The sequence below is a fragment of the Enhydra lutris genome, unplaced genomic scaffold (genome assembly GCF_002288905.1).
Source record: "Enhydra lutris kenyoni isolate GAN:26980312 unplaced genomic scaffold, ASM228890v2 scaffoldscaffold21, whole genome shotgun sequence".
NCBI classification, from domain to species: domain Eukaryota; kingdom Metazoa; phylum Chordata; class Mammalia; order Carnivora; family Mustelidae; genus Enhydra; species Enhydra lutris.
The window spans coordinates 56,667,060-56,686,203 of NW_019154105.1; the positions used below are offsets into that span (position 1 = coordinate 56,667,060).

Below are 19,144 nucleotides of genomic sequence, written 5' to 3' on the forward strand. Positions count from 1 at the left end.
TCTCCACAAACTGCTTCTTTAAAAACAAGCAGTGGTGCCTAAAGCTATCCAGCTTCTCTCTCTCTCTCTCTCTCTTTCTCTCTCTCACTCTCATTCTCTTCCTCCCTCCCTCCTTTCCTCCCTTCCTCCCTACCAACCTCCCTTCCTCTCTGAAGCTCCTGCTCTCTCCCTCTCCCTCCTCTCCCGTGCTCCCTCCCTCCCTCCTTCCCTCCCTCCCTCCCTCCCTCCCTCCCTCCCTCCTCTCTCGCTCTCCCTCTCCTCTCCTGCTATAGAGGGCTCCAACAGCAGTTCCCAGCCAGTGTGTTCAGCCTGCCTGCCTGCCTGCCTCTGTGTGTGTGTGTGTGTGTGTGTGTGTGTGTGAGCGTGTGCGTGCGTCTACTTTGTACTGTGAGGAACACAGCCCATGTGCTCTGCATGGACGTTACTGATACTCTGTTTAGCTTGATTTTCGACAAGCAGGCAAGATGTCCAGCACACCACATGACCCCTTCTATTCTTCTCCTTTCGGCCCATTTTATAGGAGACATACACCATACATGGTACAGCCAGAGTACCGAATCTATGAGATGAACAAGAGACTGCAGTCTCGCACAGAGGTAAGTACTTCAACCTTGGGTGTGTATTTGCGTCTTTTTTTTTTTTTTTTTTTTTTTTTTTAACTGGGCATGGGCTTTTCCTGGGTTGCTGGCTGAATTCTGTGGGAAGTGTCCCACTAGATACTACCACGTACGTGGAAATGAGCGCCAGGATGAATCCACTAGTTTGAACGCTGGGTTTCCAGGCACAGCAACTCTTGGAGCTGGGGACAGTTTCTGCCGGAATCTTGAAATAGACAACCCAGCACTTGATTCGCCTGCCTGGTCTCCAGATAGGCTGTTCTTCCCGAACTCTGGGGCTTGCAGGCTCTGAGTCGGTCCCGTTGGTGTTTCGTGAGATATAATTCCCAGGGATTTGGGGAATCATTTGCATCTGGCAAAATAAATTTTTAACAAATCCCCGGAGGAAGTCTGCTTTGACCTGCATTTGCTTTTCAAAGTCATCAAAATTGAGGTGGAGGGGGCAGAAGGGTAACCCCCTACACTTTTCAGAACTAGCCCTGGAGGGACACATTGTTTGTGTATTTCCATGTTAAATTCAGAAACCAGTTGCTTGGGGCAAGGGGGTTCTCGACTTTCTCTTATCGCTGATGGGAGTGTCTCCCAAGGAGCTCTACCTTCCACCGGGAGCTGGCTCTGCATTCAAGTCAGCTCGAGTTTTGCATATTTGTAATCTTGTGCCTGAAAGAGGGAGCGAGCCTCTGCCTTCCCGGCCAGTAACTCTGGGAGCAGAGAACAGGACTTTCAGAACTTTGTAAATGCAAAACTCCAGACTGCCTCCTGCAATTTAAATATTTAATGCCAGTTGCCTTTTTTCTGTGCTAGCTAGGCTGGCGGGTCCTGCTGCTGGGCTGTTCATTTGCTTGTAAGTTGGGGCTTTGTGTTGAAGTGTTCTGAGAAGGAGTTTGTTATAGGTGCACCAAAGTCACTTTAGGAAGTAGGAATCGCTGGGACTCCCGTCTTCTCTGCCAGAGTGCAAATACCCAGAGGGTTGATGGCAAAGAGCTTTAAGGGAATAGCTTTGTTGGAATTTTAGATTGCAGACTGACTCTCAGCTCTGGAAAGGACTCAATTAGTGTTGTATGATAAAATAAAACACACTTGCTTAAATTGTCAACAGAGCCATGGAGAATTCATGACGCCTAATGTATTTAATACAGCTAACAAGATGTGACCTGCTTTCTGATTGGCTAACTGCTGGACAAGGGCTGATTTTTTTTTTTTTTTTAAACTGGGTTGTCTTAGGACTGCTATTTTCTTTATATGTTAATACATCATAGAAGTTAAATATAATTGATAATTCTGTTGCTTCCCCAGAAGCCAGTAGCTTTTACAGAAGTGTAAACCCTGTTTTGCTTAGGATGGTGACCTGTTGGCAGTGAATGATACTCTCGTGTTGTTGTTGTTTGTGTTACAGTTTGTATATTTCATTCAGTTTTTTGAAACTATCTGTGGGATTCTTCAATTCTTGCAGAAACTGTTGGTTGTCATAGCCTGCTTCTCAGAATTCAGGGGATAGAAAATGTCTTGTAGTTCAGACACATATTCATTGCAATACAAATCTGGGGTTAAAGAAGTTCTTAAAAATATACTTGGTTGAAAACAAGAGAACAAGGGCCATTAGGGCTCAGTTCTTGAACAGCAACAGGATTTAAAAATAACCCGCGTCCAGCTTACATTTTAGAAAGTTTCTGGGAAGTTGTGGAATGAGGTTTTTCTGGCATCCTCTTTGGTTAGGAGAACAGGCAGATTTCCCTCATATCTGTGTTACCCCTATGCTCCTAAATTATCACTTGGCCCGTTCAGAGCGAGATGATGTGGGCACTTCCCTGTCCTGGCCCTCACGAAAATCTGCAGATGCAGAAAGGTCCCACATTTGTTTCCCATTTGAGAGAAAACCTTTGAAAAGTCCCCTATTCCTAGTATGTTTCCTTAAAAAAGCCACATTATCTTTTGTGAGAGCTGAACTCAGGAACTCCTACCTTTTGGATTATGGGGTATTACTTTTCAAGATTTTTCTCTGAGTAGGAAAAAAAAAAGAAAAGAAAAAAACCCAAACAGCTTCCTAGCTCAAGAAACTAGAGAAAAAAGCTTGCTCTGACAAATCTTAAAGATTTTTTAAAACCTCTCTGACCGTGACAAAAAATTACCGTGAAGTGTTTTCTGGTATGTTCTAGAGCCAACCCCGAACCTTTCCCCCTCCTTAATTAGATCTTTTTTACAATTATCCAAATAATTGCCCTGACACTTCTTTTTTCTTTGCCAAGCAGTAAATGATGTCATGAACCCAAAGGCCATAAATTTGTTTTCATTTCGTGTGAAACAGAGGAGAGAATAAAATAATTTCTCTCATGATATTTAAATATTAATATTGAATATTAAATTTTGATCATAGTCTGTAGTTGGAAAATAAAATATTTAGACAAAAAACTTCTCATGAGGAAGTTACATTGTGCCTTCCACGATGGTTATTGACGATAAAGTTGTTCTGAGTTTTAGAGACGGTTGAAACAAAATATAATAATAGCCAGGAAAGAGTTAAGAGGTTATTCACACACAAAATCAAATAGATTGTTGAGTGACTTTTGCAACTTAACCAAGGTGTTCAATCATTTTGGGAAGAGACACTCACTTCTTTCTCCTGTCTTCTGGTTCCTGATCCTATACTACATTGAATTATTTCATTGATTCCTAATAACACACACACACACACACACACACACACACACACACACACGCACAATTTGGGTAATACTGGGAAGCCCCCATTTCTATTTGAACATAGACTTGGCTAGAAAGAAATTGTTGCAGATCGGTGTTGATGAATAAATTGTAGTCAAGTTCATAGAAATTTCCTGGAAACCTCCTTATTTATGGAAAGGAAAGAATCTGGTAAGGAACCCTGGGGCTTACCTATTCTCCTATAGATGATCCCAGGGGCGGTCTCCTGCGATTACTGCATTTCTTCCACCTAAATCAAAGTCCTTCAGAAGCTGGGTGGTAAGAATTTAAAGAGCATTGGATTGGGAATTAATCTTGTTCCTTTCTTGTCTCTGTCACTTCCTAAAACTATTTGGCATAGATCATGGTTCCTCATTTGAAAATTACCTCACGAGACTCCTAAGAGTCTTAAAAATTTCAGATGCTGCAAACGTCCTGGGTTTGGTTTTCTTTCGTACGAGAACATATTATGAACCAGCATGAGGAGCACAGATATCACTTCTGTGCTCATGGTGTTCAGTTTGAACTCACGAGTAGTACTGAAACAGTGAAGTCAAAGTGGAGAAAAAGCTGAAGGCAGAGACCTTGCCAGTCTTGTTTAAAGTAACGCTTGGAGCTCGCAGTTCCTGGGACAAAGTAGGTACTCAGTAAACAATTGTTAACTTGCCAATCAGTGAACGTAGATGGAAGAGGAGAGAGAGTTCGAGAACTATGTCTCTGGAATTAACACAATCCCAGTGTCTTTAGGGGCCTGGTGTGCCCCGAAGCTGCTTTGGGCATCAGCCTCCTGTTCTCCTAAAAGTGCTCATCCCCACCTTCTCCACCATTAATTTATCCATGAGGTGATTTGTGTCCCAAATCTCTGTGGCAAAGGAAAGCAAGTGTATCAGAGATTATAGGACCTTTTTAAAGGAACATGAATTGTATTACAAAGCGAACAGAAACAACAAAAAAATATGTTTTAAATGCTATTGGCTGTTCTGAGAAATACAATTTATTTGCAACATCAGAATCTCAGTGGAATTTCATAAAGAAATGTGTGGGTGTCCTCCCCCGCCACCTTTTAAATGAAATTAAGAGAAACTCTGAGGTTTGCGTCACTGTTGGTCACTGTAATTCCCAGGCAGGAGGAAGGGGGTGACATTTTCCGTTGTGTATGCTACCATGATTTACCCGACATCTTCCAAAATATTTGTATTTGAATGGTCTTGCTGTCCCAAATGTATCTGGATAGAACACAACTGCACAATTAGAGAGTTTAGCATTTCACGCAGAGTGCAGAGAGCCTATGAAAACGTCTACAGATACCAGAATTTGCTCTGTAAAAAGCTTCAGTAATTAGTTAACAGTAAATAGTATTTTTTTTTCATTTCCTGAGGTCTGTGAAATGAAAAAAATTGATAAAATATGGGACACATCAAAAAAAAAAATATGGGACACATCATAGTGGCCTTCATTTTTAGTGAGAGGATTTCACTGTTGCATTACTATAGAATTTAAGAAAGTTTATCAAGTTATAAAAATCTTCATTCTCGTAGCTTAACTTTTCTGTACCTTTCTTTTTCCTCAAGTGACCCAACATATCTCCATTGCAACAAAGCTGTTTTTAAGTATATATGTATTTTTCCTGTTGGCAATACTCTAATTTTAATAAAACACCACAAACTCCAGGAAAGTGTGGGTTCCATTATGTATTTCTTCTGTTTCGAGGGTTTTTTTTTTCTTCTTTTATCAACATTACACATCCCACTCCAAAAGAGAAAACTGTGATTACAATTGGAAGCCACACACACAAGGTTTTTATTAGAATTACAGTTTTTGGTTTTACAGGATTTAATATGAACGCGAAAAATGTTTGAAGACCTTGAAATTTAAATCTGCTGCCTGCACCCCTCCTTGCTCAACTCTGCAGCTCCCTGGGGAGGGCGTGGGAGGGGGTGGGGGGCTCTCATTCTTCTCTTTCAGTTACATTTTTATATACTTCAGTCACCGGGTTTCACGTTGTAACATCATGTTTATTCATGGGGTAGCTTAGTATCCATGATGTTCAGAGGGAGTCTAGTTAAAATGAGATTAGGTATTTTGGATAGGTGGAAAAACATGAGAAATGTTTTGTGATAACTTGGATTTTTTTTCCTAGAAATTTAGAAAGAAAAATGCTGCTGTTACTCTGCGTCTTATGAATGATTTTCAGTGTTAAACAGAGAACTTTCCAAGTTTTTCCGAAGGGGGTTGTGAGGAGTGGGGGGAGGGGGCGTTGGTAGTGGTAAGGAAAGCTGTTTTGAAAATGTTAAATGAAACCAAAAGTGCAGTTTTAAAAATGAGAACTTCCAAACTCTCTTATTTTTCAAAATCTCTACATGACCTCAGAAAACAAATTGCAGGACTCTCGTACCGATTTTATTTTCCTGACGTCTTTTTTCCCTCATGTTCTTACTATGGGAACTGTTTTTAATTAAAAATTGCTGCAAACTAACTATTAGTAGGAGGCCAAGAAGAAGAAAAAAATCTCTCAACTCACAGTCAACACTGATTCTTATCAGTCTAAAAATCAATGCACATTTAAATTTCTTCCTTTTTGGTGTGTAAATTATGATATAGGATTTAAAACCCGTATGCATTTGTTATGCATTTAGCTTTTTGTTTGGGTTTCAGAAAGAAATTAATTTAAATTGTATGGAGAACAGGGCTATAAATCTCCTTTTATTACATTTGTCCACAGTAACTCATTTTTCATGAGGAACACAGAGCACCTCCTTTCTGAACAAGCAAACAAAACATAAAACAAACAACTCTAAACATCCAACTTTATCCATTGTCAAGAACAAGATTCATAAACTTATTTGGGTTTGGTTGGTGGGTCTCAAAATACAATTGATCTTAGAAAACAATCTCTTTTTTGAAGTGTCAGAAAACAGCTTTAAGGAATGTTCAACTGACGACGTAGATATTATATATACCTTTGTCATTTTCTGACAAAGATACTGTTCTTTCTCTCTCTTTCTCCCTTTCTCCCTCCCTCCCTTCCTCCCTATCTCTTCCTTCCTTCCTTCCTCTCCCTCCCTCCCTCTCTCTCCCTCTCTTTCTCCCTTTCTCTCTCTCTCTTTCTTTGTTTCTTTGTTTCTTTCTGTCTTTCTTTCTTTCATCAGTTCAAGCCTAGCTTTTTAAAAAAAGGTTAAATTGTAGGAGTATGCATCTGGACATAGGGAACTATTAATACTTAAAACAAAATTTAGTTATTTTTTCAAGAATTGCCATATTTCAAGCAATGACAATTCCAGAGTCTGGAAATATAGAGATGATTAAAACACTTTCTGTCCTCTGGAAGCTTACAATTTGGTAATGAAGGAATACATATAATCTTACAGTGAGGGGCCATGCTAGATTAATACGGGGTAGATTGTGGGTGTGTCCACGTACTAAAGGGATTACGCCCTTAAGAAAGATGGTCAGGGTGGAAATAGCTACCATCTACACCGTGCTCACTATGTGCTGAGTGTGGTGTTGAGTGCCTGTTGTAGGTCAGCGCATGTAATCCTCACAATCTCCTCAGGAGGTAGGTACAACTAACTGTGTTTTTCCTGAGGAAACAAAGGGTTAAGTAAATTGTCCAAGATCACACAGATGCTAGTTGAATTTTAGAGGTTGTGCTGTTAACCTCTCTGCTGTAGCACCTCTCTTGAGATAGAAAATACTAGTTAGGATTCTAGTTTCACCTGTAGAAATTTATTTGGTGAACAAATTCATTTTTTCTCCCTAGGACAGGTTGACTTTGGCAGTGGCTGGAAACGTGACCTCATCTACCTAACTTGATTTAACTATTTGTCTCTTAGACTCCTGACTGATTTCAAAAGAGACCATGTGCAATTCCAGTGGATGGTGCCAGAGATGGACAATATACCCTGGTTATTGAGAGAAAAGAACCACAATGACACTCCCTCTTGAAGAATGAGTGTCTTCAGTATTCATTGAAGTGGTCTTCTCTGAAGAGAATAATTATGCATAATCTAAAAGTTTAATTTTTTTACTTAAAAATATTTAGGTGTCCATCCAGTGCTTGACTCTTCTCAGGTATGCTCTGGGGAAGATGGTGTTTTGATTGTCATAAATAATGAGATTAGGAGATTAAATTAGGATTAGAATTTGGCGTGGTGTTGGCTTCCTTTGCAGGTACTCAGTGAGGAATCTTAGGGAAAATAAAGATACACAGGAGCTTCCCATTCGCCTTCCCATTGTGGAGGCAATCTCCACACCTTGTGTCTCTGCCTTTCTTTGTTGGGGGTTGATGTTCCCTCCCTACCCTTGCAGCCTACTTCAGCTCCCACTGAGGCCCTTGTCTTTACCATAAATGCCTGCCCATTATTGGACAGAAGATGGGTTTCCTTATTTGATCTACCCCAAGCCTGAGATGCATGCATTCTGGTTGTCCTGTAACGGATACAAGAAAAGTAATGCTCAGAGACATGTAGACCGAGTCCATACCTGGGTATCCCTGGGGTTGCAGCTTCTCACTCCCCCGTTGAGTGTTCCCCCGCAAAGCAGGTGTGTGGTAAAGGTCCCCCACTCCCCTTTGGAAGCTCTGATTTGCCCTCACTTTACCACCACTTTTGACTAATCTAGTTTGAAATTTTAGTCTTCCAACTGAAAACAGAAGGCCCGGTGTTAGAGATTTGACAGACCTCTCTGAAGAAGAGGGAACTACTCTGTTCTGGTGATGTCGCAACCCCATCCTCTCTTTTCAGGACTGGGATGGCTTGCTAATTGTGCTCCCTGCTCCTTCTCACTACCTTTAAATCTATTCCCCCCAAGCAGCCAAAGTGATATTTTTGCAGCATAAATCCGATCACGTCACTCTTGAGCTTTCTGCTACACCTAGAATAAGCTCTTTGCTCTAGATATAAGAATGGATTGATCTGCTCCTTCCAGATGTCCAGTCTTATCTCCTACCACGTGTCCAGCAGGTTCCAGTCACAAGGGGCATCTTTGGATCTGTTATCTCTCCAAGCTCGTTCAAGTCTCAATGCCTTTGCCCTCAGTGGTAGGATGGATATACAGATTCCTCTATGATAACCCGTAGAAGTATTAGCAGATCTAATTGGACTTAGAATTTGGCACAGTGTTGGCTTTATTTGCAGGTAATCAATTAAATGCTTCAAAGAAGATAGTGACAATGAAAGGCATGAGTCCCAGCACTTTGTAGGTCCTCTCCTGATCAGCCTAAATGTCCTCTTCACAGAGAAGTTTTCCTGGATCACCTCAATTAAAATGACCTTCCTTTTGATCACATGTCCTGATAATTTTCTTCATAGAAATTGTAGCAAGCTGATATTTTCTTGCTTCTAGTTTATTTCTGGAGCATCTGCTTGTCCTCCATAGAATATGAGCTGCGTGAAGGCAGAGGCCTTCTTTGTCTTGTTCGTAGTTGTCCCCCTAGTGTTCCGGGGCACATGGTTGATATGTAAAATATACCAGTTAAATAAAGGAAATTCCACTGTATCAGTACTATCCACATCGACACTGAAATTTACCTTGAACCTTATGGACAGTTACAGCTGGAAAAGAATCTGTGAGCCTAACAGCCCGGTGAGTGTTCATTGATAGAATGCTCAGCCAGACTCGCAAAGAAGAGAAGCCTGGAAAGGGAATTTCTTCTGAGAAGAAAGCGTTGACCTGAGAATTTTGCCTTCTGGGTGGTGTGAGTCTGCTGGGAGTCTCCCGACTTCTGATTAAAAATATTTACGCTTATCCTAGTGTTTTTTCTCATTTGATATATCTACCACTTCTCCCTCTTTGGATCTACCGAGGGGCCCACAGCCATGAATTATGAGATGAATCATGAGCGTACCTTACATTTCCTAGAGCACTTCGCACTTTGGGAAAGGGCTTTCAGGGCCATTAATTAGCTTATTTGAAGTGATTTGCACAACAGAAAATATGGAAAGTTCTATTAGTGTATGATCTTGTGGTTTATAATAACTGGTGTTTGCTGACTGTAGTGTGTGTATGTGTGAGGGAGAGACAGACAGAGGCAGACGGAGAGAGAGAGGTGCTCTCCCCAGTCGGAATGTGTTTGTGTATGTGCGCACAGTGTTTACACCAGTGCTTTTCTCCTCTGGAGCGAAAAGAGTGATGTGCCTGGAATATAAAGATCTAAATGGAAGTAGGACTTACAGCAAGTCAAATCTGGATCCAAATCTGGGCTTGCCTCTTGCTTGCTGTGTGATCTTAGGGAAGTTTCTTAACTTTTCTGAGTGTTCGTTTTTTCTCTCTGTCTCTTTTAAAATATTTTATTTATTTATTTGAGAGCGAGAGAATGACAGAGAGAGCGCATGAGAAGGGGTAGGGTCAGAAGGAGAAGTAGACTCCCTACTGAGCAGAGAGCCCGATGTGGAACTTGATCCCAGGACTCCAGGATCATGACCTGAGCCAAAGGCAGTCGCTTAACCAACTGAGCCACCGAGGTGTTCCGAGTATTTTTTTCCTTATCTTGAGTTTTAGCTCGGGAGGTGACTGGCTAGTGGATATAAAATGCCTCCAGAGTTTTGCTTTGCTCGGCTTCAGTTCCCTGCAGTCAGCTAAGGCCCCGGAGCAGAGGACCCCGCTTCTGCTATATTGTCGGAAGGTCGGTAGCAGGCTAATGCTCTACCGCGATGCCTACACCATTCACCTCACCTTGCCTCGTCACTAGCCGTTTTGTCATTTCACATCTTCACTGGAAGAAGGGGGACAGTAGTACAACCTGGTATTTTGAGAGAGGGAGACCATATCCACATAACTTTTATCACAGCAGATTGTTATAATTATTTAATTGTTAGTAATTGTTGTGAATCTCTTACTATATCCAATTTATAAATTTCACTTTATCATAGGTATGTATTCTAGGAGCAAACAGTACATATAGGATTTGGTACTCTCCACGATTTCAGGAATCCACTGGGAGTCTTGGAATGCATCTCCCATGATAACGGGTGTGGGGGATTTCTGTGTATAGTAAATGCTCAAGGAATGGAACTAAGATGATGGTGATGATGATTTGCAGTCCCTATTCTCTATCCCAGCAGCAAATTAAGTCACATAAGTAATATAAGATGGCTTGGTTTCCTGCAAGTATCTTTGCAAATATTTTTTACATGGCTTGTACTAGCATGGTGCAATTTTACTAACCAAATTTACAATGACGTTTTAAGACTCATGGATTTGGTAACATCATGGTAAGGTAACGCCATCAGGGTCTCTCACTGTTACATAGTAGCACTGACATAATAATCATGTGCCTTCTTGTGGCCATGCTCTCGCCCCCACGCCCCCCCCCCTCCAAATCCAGGGTATAATGATCTCTGAGACTTACCTATAGTTAAGGATTAGGAATTGACCCATATGTGGGACACATGTGCTCCATTCCATTGGGAGAAAGCTGTGTTCGGGGCTCACTCCTGCTAAGAACTCAGTGGATACAACAGAATATTAGAATGTTCCCTTGTCTCAGCAGTGCCTCTGCAGGGCCACCTAAATGGGGGCCCCAGGGAGGGCTGGGGAGCCCACACCTGCTGTCCTGGACTGGGCATTTCGTCGAAAGAGGTGTACCTCTCAAAATGTAGCTCTGTACAGACTTCTCCAGGGGAGCTGTGTCAGCACTGGTCGGAAGCCTGAAGCACCACCTGCGTGTCTGGACTGATAAGAGCCTTGCCAATTGATCCACTGTGACACCTTGTGGCTTACTCCCTAACACAGTGAAAATGCACGCGGGTGAAAGCGGTGGTGTGCTGAATGGCACCAGGTGGTGTCTTTCTGGCCAGAGGGAGCAGGGTGATGGGTAGGAAAGCCGCCCCCTCCTGCTTTCCTTAGAGATGAACCTGAGCGTTATAAAGTGCTGATCTGTCCAGCTAGTCTCAAGGTAGAGCTTCCTTGATTTTTCATTACTGAATTCTTTCAATTATACCTACCTTCTTATACTTTGTCCCCTTGACCAGGTCACCTGCAATTTTTATTGAGAGTGCCACACAAATAATTTTTTTTTTAAAGATTTTTATTTATTTATTTGACAGACAGAGATCACAAGTAGGCTGAGAGGCAGGAAGAGAGAGGAAGGGAAGCAGGCTCCCTACTGAGCAGAGAGCCCGATGCGGGGCTCCATCCCAGGACCCTGGGATCATGACCTGAGTCGAAGGCAGAGGCTTTAACCCACTGAACCACCCAGGCGCCCCTGCACACAAATAATTTTTTATCAATCTTTCTAGTCAAGTATCTTGCATCGCTCAAACATTAAGTTGTTTGCATATATATATATATATATATATATATATATATATATATATGATTTCTTTTTTGGAGAGGTCGTGCTTGTTAAATTTTGCTTTCTGATATGGGTCATTTCTTAGGACTCGGGAAGTTTGTCTTGAGACTGAAAATTGTGTAGACAGGCAAAAACTAAAAGAATAAACAAGGTTGACTGTTGGACAGTACACATGCACACACAAAGTCCTCTTACGCATTATAATTTTAGCCACGATTACCCTGCAGTTGGCTAAAATTTCTTGCTTGAATTGAAATTAAGTAGTTAGTGCGAATCTCCTGCCTTTGAAAGGTTTTGTTGGAGAACATTTGATGGAGAGCCTACCACTCTCAAATTAGCTGACTCCTAGAATTTCAGAGCTGGAATAGACACGGAAGATCATCTAGCCCATGCTCCTGATTTTGGAAGTGTGGAAACCCAACATAGGCGGGGCTTCTTTGGACTTTGGACTCTGAAGTGCTGCTAAACGGTCTCAGGTCTTGTAGATCATAACACTAGTTGCCTGGTAATAACCGGGGACTGGCCAAATTAAACACTCTTACCAACCACGAATTTGTACTTCAATCCTGCAGAAACGTCTATGTTTCGAACTCCTTTCTCCTTTTCCAGTTTTCTGATTGCCCTAAAATTGTATCAGCCTTCAGCATCATGCCACCGATGTTGAAAAACACATCACTATGGGGCACCTGGGTGGCTCCGCGGGTTAAAGCCTCTGCCTTCAGCTCAGGTCATGATCCCAGGGTCCTGGAATCGAGCCCCACATCGGGCTCTCTGCTCAGCAGGGAGCCTGCTTCCCCCCTCTCTCTCTGCCTGCCTCTCTGCTACTTGTGATCTCTGTCTGTCAAATAAATAAATAAAATCTTCTAAAAAACAAACAAACAAACAAACAAACAAAAAAAAAAACCACATCACTAACCTACCCTGTTTCAGAATGTGTGGTGGTTTTCTTTGCCAATTTTATTTAAAATTAAATTGCGAGTGCTTTAAAATCTGTTTAATTTTTCTGATTTTAGAAACACGGTACATTATCAATATAGGGTATTTATAAAATAACAACAATATGCAAAGAGGTCAATACAAATTTTCTCTAATTCTGCTATGCAAAAAATTGCTGTTAATGTATTAATAGATACATGTAATACATATAAGCATATACATCAGTCATGCCTAGGAGCATATTGAGCTCCCTTTTGAATCTAGCTCTTGACTAAAATTATGACTGTTTCACTGTGCTCTTAAGCCTCTTAAAAATATATTTTGAGTTGTCTGAATTCTTTACACTTATGCTTACGTTTTAAAAATTAACACCATATAAATATTTAAAAATTTATCTGGCTCCTTTGTACCATGATTTAAACTCAAAGAATTAGTATTTTTAATAATCAAGCTTGGCTCCCAGTAAGATGGGACTCTGGTGCTAAGGATTTAGCTATGGTGACTGTTACGATTACCATTAGCATTTAATACCAGGCAGAAACATTTACCCAGGGATCTCTGTCTCCTTTTTAGGATTTCCCCTCCCATTTGAGGACAGATCTTTTTTCCCCCTGTTTTTCTTTCTCTTGTATTATTTCTGAGTCAAGAGACAGTTGGCATGCAACCTTGTGCAAGGTCCATAAATCAAAAGATTTTGCACAATTTATACTGGGAAGAAGGAGCTTGAATTAATGTTAAGAGTTAGTGTTGATCTAGAACCAGTAGGTTGGGATATAGCAAGTTAATTTATGATGCTGTTTGAAGGACATATATTAGATTCAAGGAGAAATGTGAAATCTCAAAAAGTGAGCTATGTCATGAGTTGTATGCAATGTTATCTTATTTTCTCCACTGGATCAAAGAGATCCTTGGGGTCAGGCACTATCTTATTCATGTTTGTATCCTTCGTGACAATTTACATTCTCTGTGGCCAATAGTGGCCTTTTTTAAAGGTACCTTTCACAGAGGAAGCCATTTTGTAACCAGATTCTGAGTTATCACTGTTTTAATACGGGTAATATGCATTTTATAGATAAGCTTCATACACATATACTTCTATTACAATATTGTGGTATGCAATATCGTCCCCTACCACAGCACTAACATTAAATGACTAACTTCTGGAGTCAGGCAGACTTATTTTTGTTACCATTTGTACAAGCTTGAGTGAATTAATTTACCCCTCCGTGTCTCGGTTGCCCTCCTGGGTACTGTAGGAATGATGATAGAAACTATGGCTTTGGGTTTTTATGAGGACTGAGTGGGATCATTCTTATAAAGTGGTTAGCATAATGTCCGTCCCCTGTAAGGTTTAGCCGTTATTATTATGGCTTCTCTGTTTAGTGGATTTGAGCATCTGTCTTATGTGGGCTTACTGGTCTAGAGATGAAGAGGGTGGCATCTTTGTGGTGAAGGAACTTAGTGAGAACATAGTAAGGATTTGTAGGAAGGAGGAGGGTCTTCAGGGATGAGGGGGGATTTGCCAATCCAAGAAGGATGGTGGGAAGGAGGTTTTTGGTGGAAGGAATGGCACATGCAAAGAAACTGAGCTTTGAAAGGTGATACTCTGTTTGAGGAAGGGTGAGGATTTTGGCATGACTAAGGCTGAGGGTCTGGAAGTATGTTCAGTATTCATATATATGTGTCAGGTAGGGTTGGTGAAAATGGTAGGAGATAAGCCTGGAGAGGAAGTGGGGGACAGACTGTGGAGGCTTTGGTAATCCAAGCCAGGAGCTTTGATCTTCACCTTTCAGAGACTATCCAAATGGACTTAACATGGTCAGTACAAACAGGGCCCTGACATGACTGTTTCATTTCTCTGTGCCTTGGTTTTCTCATTTGGAAAGTGATACAACAGTAGTCCTCTCCTCACAGGATTGTTTTGGGAGAATTTAATGAGATAAGGCCTTTAAGGGCTTAGATGAGCTCCTCAGACATGGTAAGGATTAAATCAACATTAGCTTCCACTGTATTGAACAAAGGGAACTGATAAAGGTAGATTTTTGCCTGGGTGGTATGTGTGTGTGTGTGTGTGTGTGTGTGTGTGTGTGTGTGTGTGTATGAAATAATTTGATCTGCTTTTGGGCAAGATCACTCTGGTCACTTTGTGGAGGGGGGCACTAGCAGTCTGTCTTGGAGCATATTTGTCTGTTGAGAGAACGGAATCAGTGAATGGGGAGATGTACAAAGGAAAAATTACACATAGTTACTGGCTGACTGAGCTATTTTTAGCTTAGTGTGTCTGAAGCAAAGGATGGATTTTCATGGCTTCTTTTTTTTTTTTTTTTAAAGATGCAAAATTACCGTAAGCCAAGGTTATGTAACTTGCCCAGGGACACTTTATTTGTTCACCCGTGAGGTCCACGAGATAGTTCATGAAACTTTCTGCAGTCATTTTAAAGGATGGGCCCCCAGGGTCTCCAGCCCTGAATTTCCTCCTGCCTTTGCCAGGATTGGGAAACCGGAAGTGATGGGCTATGCCTTCTGTGAAAAACCTCCTTACATGGTAGCCAGCCTGGCACAAGGACCCCATAGTGATATAGTGAGTCAAGTGAAAAAGCAGAGTGGGGAGAGAGAGTTGAAATCCTATCCTATCCAGGACAGGTAAGGTGAGTCTCAGAGACTCCGTTTCCAAGGGGGCAGACCGAGAGTAGCCAAAAACATCAGGTGCATCTTGAACACTAAATGGGACCATGGAGGTGAATTAGCCAAGACTAGGGTGGTATTGGGTAGCGACTCCTTCTTTCCCTATGGGGTGCTTCGTGTGATGTCACAGGCCCTCACACTTGGTTCATTTTAGCGGTAGGTTTCCTGAGCTCTTCTCAAAACCACTTTCCATGCTAAGCTTGAGCCTCTGGCCCTGGATAAATCTTTCCTTCTTCCTGAGCCTCTACCCTCCCCCTACAGCTCTGGCATAGATGAGATGTGAATGGCAAAGTTCTCTTGTTGGCCCCAAAGTCTCTGATCACATGGACTGTTTGCTTCTGTTTTTTAATCTACCACATTAAAAATAAAATCAAGGTAAATAGTGTGTTATTGACTCTGTGTCAAGCCTCCTGTTCCTTTTCTCCCACCCTCCTTGGTGAGGGGAACTTGCTGAGTCACAGCCTCTTGCTTTTCCACAGGAACTCGCTGGAGCTGGAGAACCACACTTCTCCAAATGCTCTGTGCGCCATTGTCTTAAAACCTGCACATGAAAGAAGGTCCAAGATTGTTTTTTCCGGTCACCATAAACGAACCTTAAAATGCAAATGCAGGATGTACTAAAATTACAGAGATCAGTGGGTGTTGTGTACTGTCAGTTTTTTTTTTTTTTTTTTTTTTTTTTTTTTAAGAAAGGTTAAAATTCATCTGAACCAAGACTAGAAAATAAGCTTAAGGTGTTAGGTTATTCTGAAAAGACTGTTAATGCCTGTTGGCTAAGTGCATTAAACTGCTTTGAAATGATCACTTGTGTGTACTATTTTAAAAACTGCTTGCTGGGATGGTGATTTAAACCTGTTTTTTTCTGGACTCAAAACTTTGCATTTGTCTATTGAAAAAAATGCTGTATTTGAGACAAATAAACATTAAAATACAGTTTATTATATTTACAGGCATTTGTCTGTAAGGAAAATATGTCAAGACATTTATAGTTAGAAGCTGAAATCTCTGCCTTAATTTACTCCATCGTATTTCCAAGGAACCTAACTGTATATATAGTATTACCAGGTCTCCAGAGACCTCCTTGAAGGGATGGATACCAGATACTCTTGGTATAATGGGAGTGTGGGGGTTTGGGAGAGAATGGGTAGGGAATGGTCTCCAGTCCTAATTCTATATTTCCTGTGATTTTTTTTTTTTTTTTAAAGGAGGCTGGGAAAAAGGAGAGACGAAAGAATGCTGTTATTTTTATGACGGCTTTGATTTCAAAACCCTTAAAGAAGTAGCATTTACTGTGGCACCCTGGAGTGTCTATGGTGGGATTGCATCATCCCTCAATAACTTATTGAGTTTTTTAATTATGTTTTTGATGAAGGAGGATGACAAGCAAGCCTTGCCCTCAGGATGCTCATAGCCTAGTGGGGAAGACAGACAACTAAACATCTACTTACGGTGAAAGCGGTCCAAGGTCCTGATGGGCTGTTGAGAGCAGTGAGGATGGAGGTCATCCCAGCAGAAACTAGTATTGTCACGTGCATGTGCGCACACACACACACACACACACACACAAGTGTGCACACACACACACACACACACGCACACATACATGTGCACATTCATACTCTAAGTTGCTTATGATATGTAGTAAACTGTGACCCAAACAGCCATATTTTTAACCTCGGGCACTCCTACCTTTTTGACGATGCTGCATATCTGATGATCTTTAGAGGTATTAAGCTGCTTAAATATCCAAACCCAGAGAGATAAAGCCATGCAACATTGAAGTGATGGCTGCAGCATTAATGTGATGGTTGCAAGGAGGCCCTTACCCTATTATAATCGAGACCTCAGATCAGGGAGAGAAAGAAAAAAGGCAACTTCTCTAAGCATACTTACCAGCCAAGATACAGCAAAAACAATCCTTTTGTTTTTCCTTAGCTGAGAAATTGTTCAATGTGTAGGGTAGAAAATTTCCTCCTTACAAAAGTGTGGTTTATAGTAATTTTTATGAAACTTCTAGGTTGTTACTTAGTGAATCTTAAAAAAAAAAAAAAAATCCCCCTCCTTCAACTATGGTATCTAGCTAGACAATACTAAGAAAAACTGAGGAAGAAACAGATCATGCAGAGCCTTGAACGGTTAGGAATCTCTAAAATTGAAGGCAGAGACTTAATGAGAATGAAGCAGGGTCTCAGAATTCAAAAGCAGGACCATATGAAAATCATGGTGAGCATTTATTAAGTTTTTGCTGCACGCCAGTCTCATAACTAAGTGCTACGAGACATCATTGTCTCAACTAAGCTGCACACCAATGGTAGTATTGGTAGTATTATTAGGTAATCATAATAGTAGTCCTAGGGAGTGTTATTACCACCATTTTTCCGATGAGGGTACAGAGGCTGTAAGAGGTTTAGTAATTAGCACAGGGTATCACAGCGAGCAGGAATCCCACTGTGGCTTGAACCTGGCTGCATCCAGGACCAGAGTTAATCTTCACTCCTCAATTCTATTGACTCTCAGACAGTGCCCCACTTTACAGATGAAGAAACTGAGGCCCAGAGAAGTTACATAGGCCCTTGGTCACAAGAGGAGGAGTCTTTTTCATTGGTTGATGATTTTGTCTTCCGTTCCTAAGTGGGAGCCAGTATGTGTACACTGAGAATCCACTGTGAGTGTCCCGTCACTGTGAATATCACATCACAGTGGCCTTCTTGAGGTCAGGGACCACACCAGACTCATCTTTGTATCAACAATACAGAACGCAGGGCCAAGTGCAGAAGAAATTCTCTAGACAGAAGGAAGAATATGAGAGAAGTCGCAGGCTCAGAATTTTAAACACAAGTAACTATAAGCTCCCCACAGCATAAGCGTGTCTGTCTTTCTAGGCACAGCAGCCTGTAGGACATGTTTATGTGAATTAGTAAAAGTTGCTCCCTCTAGGTGAGCCTATAACCCTTCTGTACAAAGGGAAAATTTATCTGGTTTTCCTGGACACTAGCCCTGAAGGACTTTGTGAAATGTTTAGGATTTCAGCCTCGTCTTCCTATTCTCTTGGCCAGCTGTCTTTTTGCAGTGTGGAAACTGCCCAACTGTATAAGAAGGTCTGTTTTTATTTAACTTAATCATCCAGAATCTAATACAGGACCTGGAATCTGACTGATATTCACTAAATATTGATTGGACACATGAAGAATTTTAAAGAAGTGTTAAATTGTCTTCTGGCCTTATAATGTCATAACTACAGTAAAGTGTTTGGGCTATGTGTCATGGAGAAGGTTGACATTGAATTGGTTCTGTAAGGAATTATAGGATTTGGATTTGTTGGAGGAAGAAGAAGGGAATCCCAGCAGGAAGGACCAAACACTTAGGATGCACCAAGCAAACAGGTGTGGGGGAGGAATAGGCCAAGGTTGGCTGACCTCTGCTCGGGGAAGTATCTGCAGGTGTGAAGGGAGTCGCATGTCTGAAAGAGGTACCAGTCTCATCCATCCCATGCTTGGGCTCCATGTCCACAGCATGCAGTGCGAATGCGGCTTCACAGACTTGTTGAATTTGCTTCTGATATTTCTATCTAGGAAGACATTTATTATTGGAAGGCATTGGTTCATGTGATTATGGAGGCTGAGAACTCCCATGATCTGTCATCTGCAAACTGGGGATTCAGAAAAGCTGGTGGTGTGGTTTGAAGACCTGAGAACTGGAGGGCCAACAGCGTAGATTCCAGCTGGGGTCTGAAGGCCTGAGAACCAGGAGCACCGAGGGCAGACGATGATCAGTATTCTAGATCAATGAATCAGCAGTTTATCTGACCTTCCTCTGCCTTTATGTTCTATTCAGGCTCTCAACCAATTGGATGATATGCACTCACACTGAGGAAAGCATCTGCTTTACTCAGTTTACTAACTGAAATGCCAGT

The 19,144-nt window shown here is 41.5% G+C and overlaps 1 protein-coding gene across 9 annotated transcripts in view; it reads left to right on the forward strand.

Annotated features, from left to right (window-relative positions):
- The first annotated feature begins 330 nt into the window (after positions 1-330).
- LOC111149312 (LIM domain binding 2) overlaps positions 331-19,144 on the forward strand; it is a 381,228-nt gene continuing 362,414 nt past the window's right edge. For all 9 annotated transcript variants that reach the window (XM_022506302.1, XM_022506304.1, XM_022506303.1 and 6 more), the window contains exon 1: positions 331-596. In XM_022506302.1, the coding sequence (XP_022362010.1) occupies positions 465-596 (132 nt within the window). In that variant the 5' untranslated portion in view covers positions 331-464. The remainder of the gene's footprint in view (positions 597-19,144) is intronic.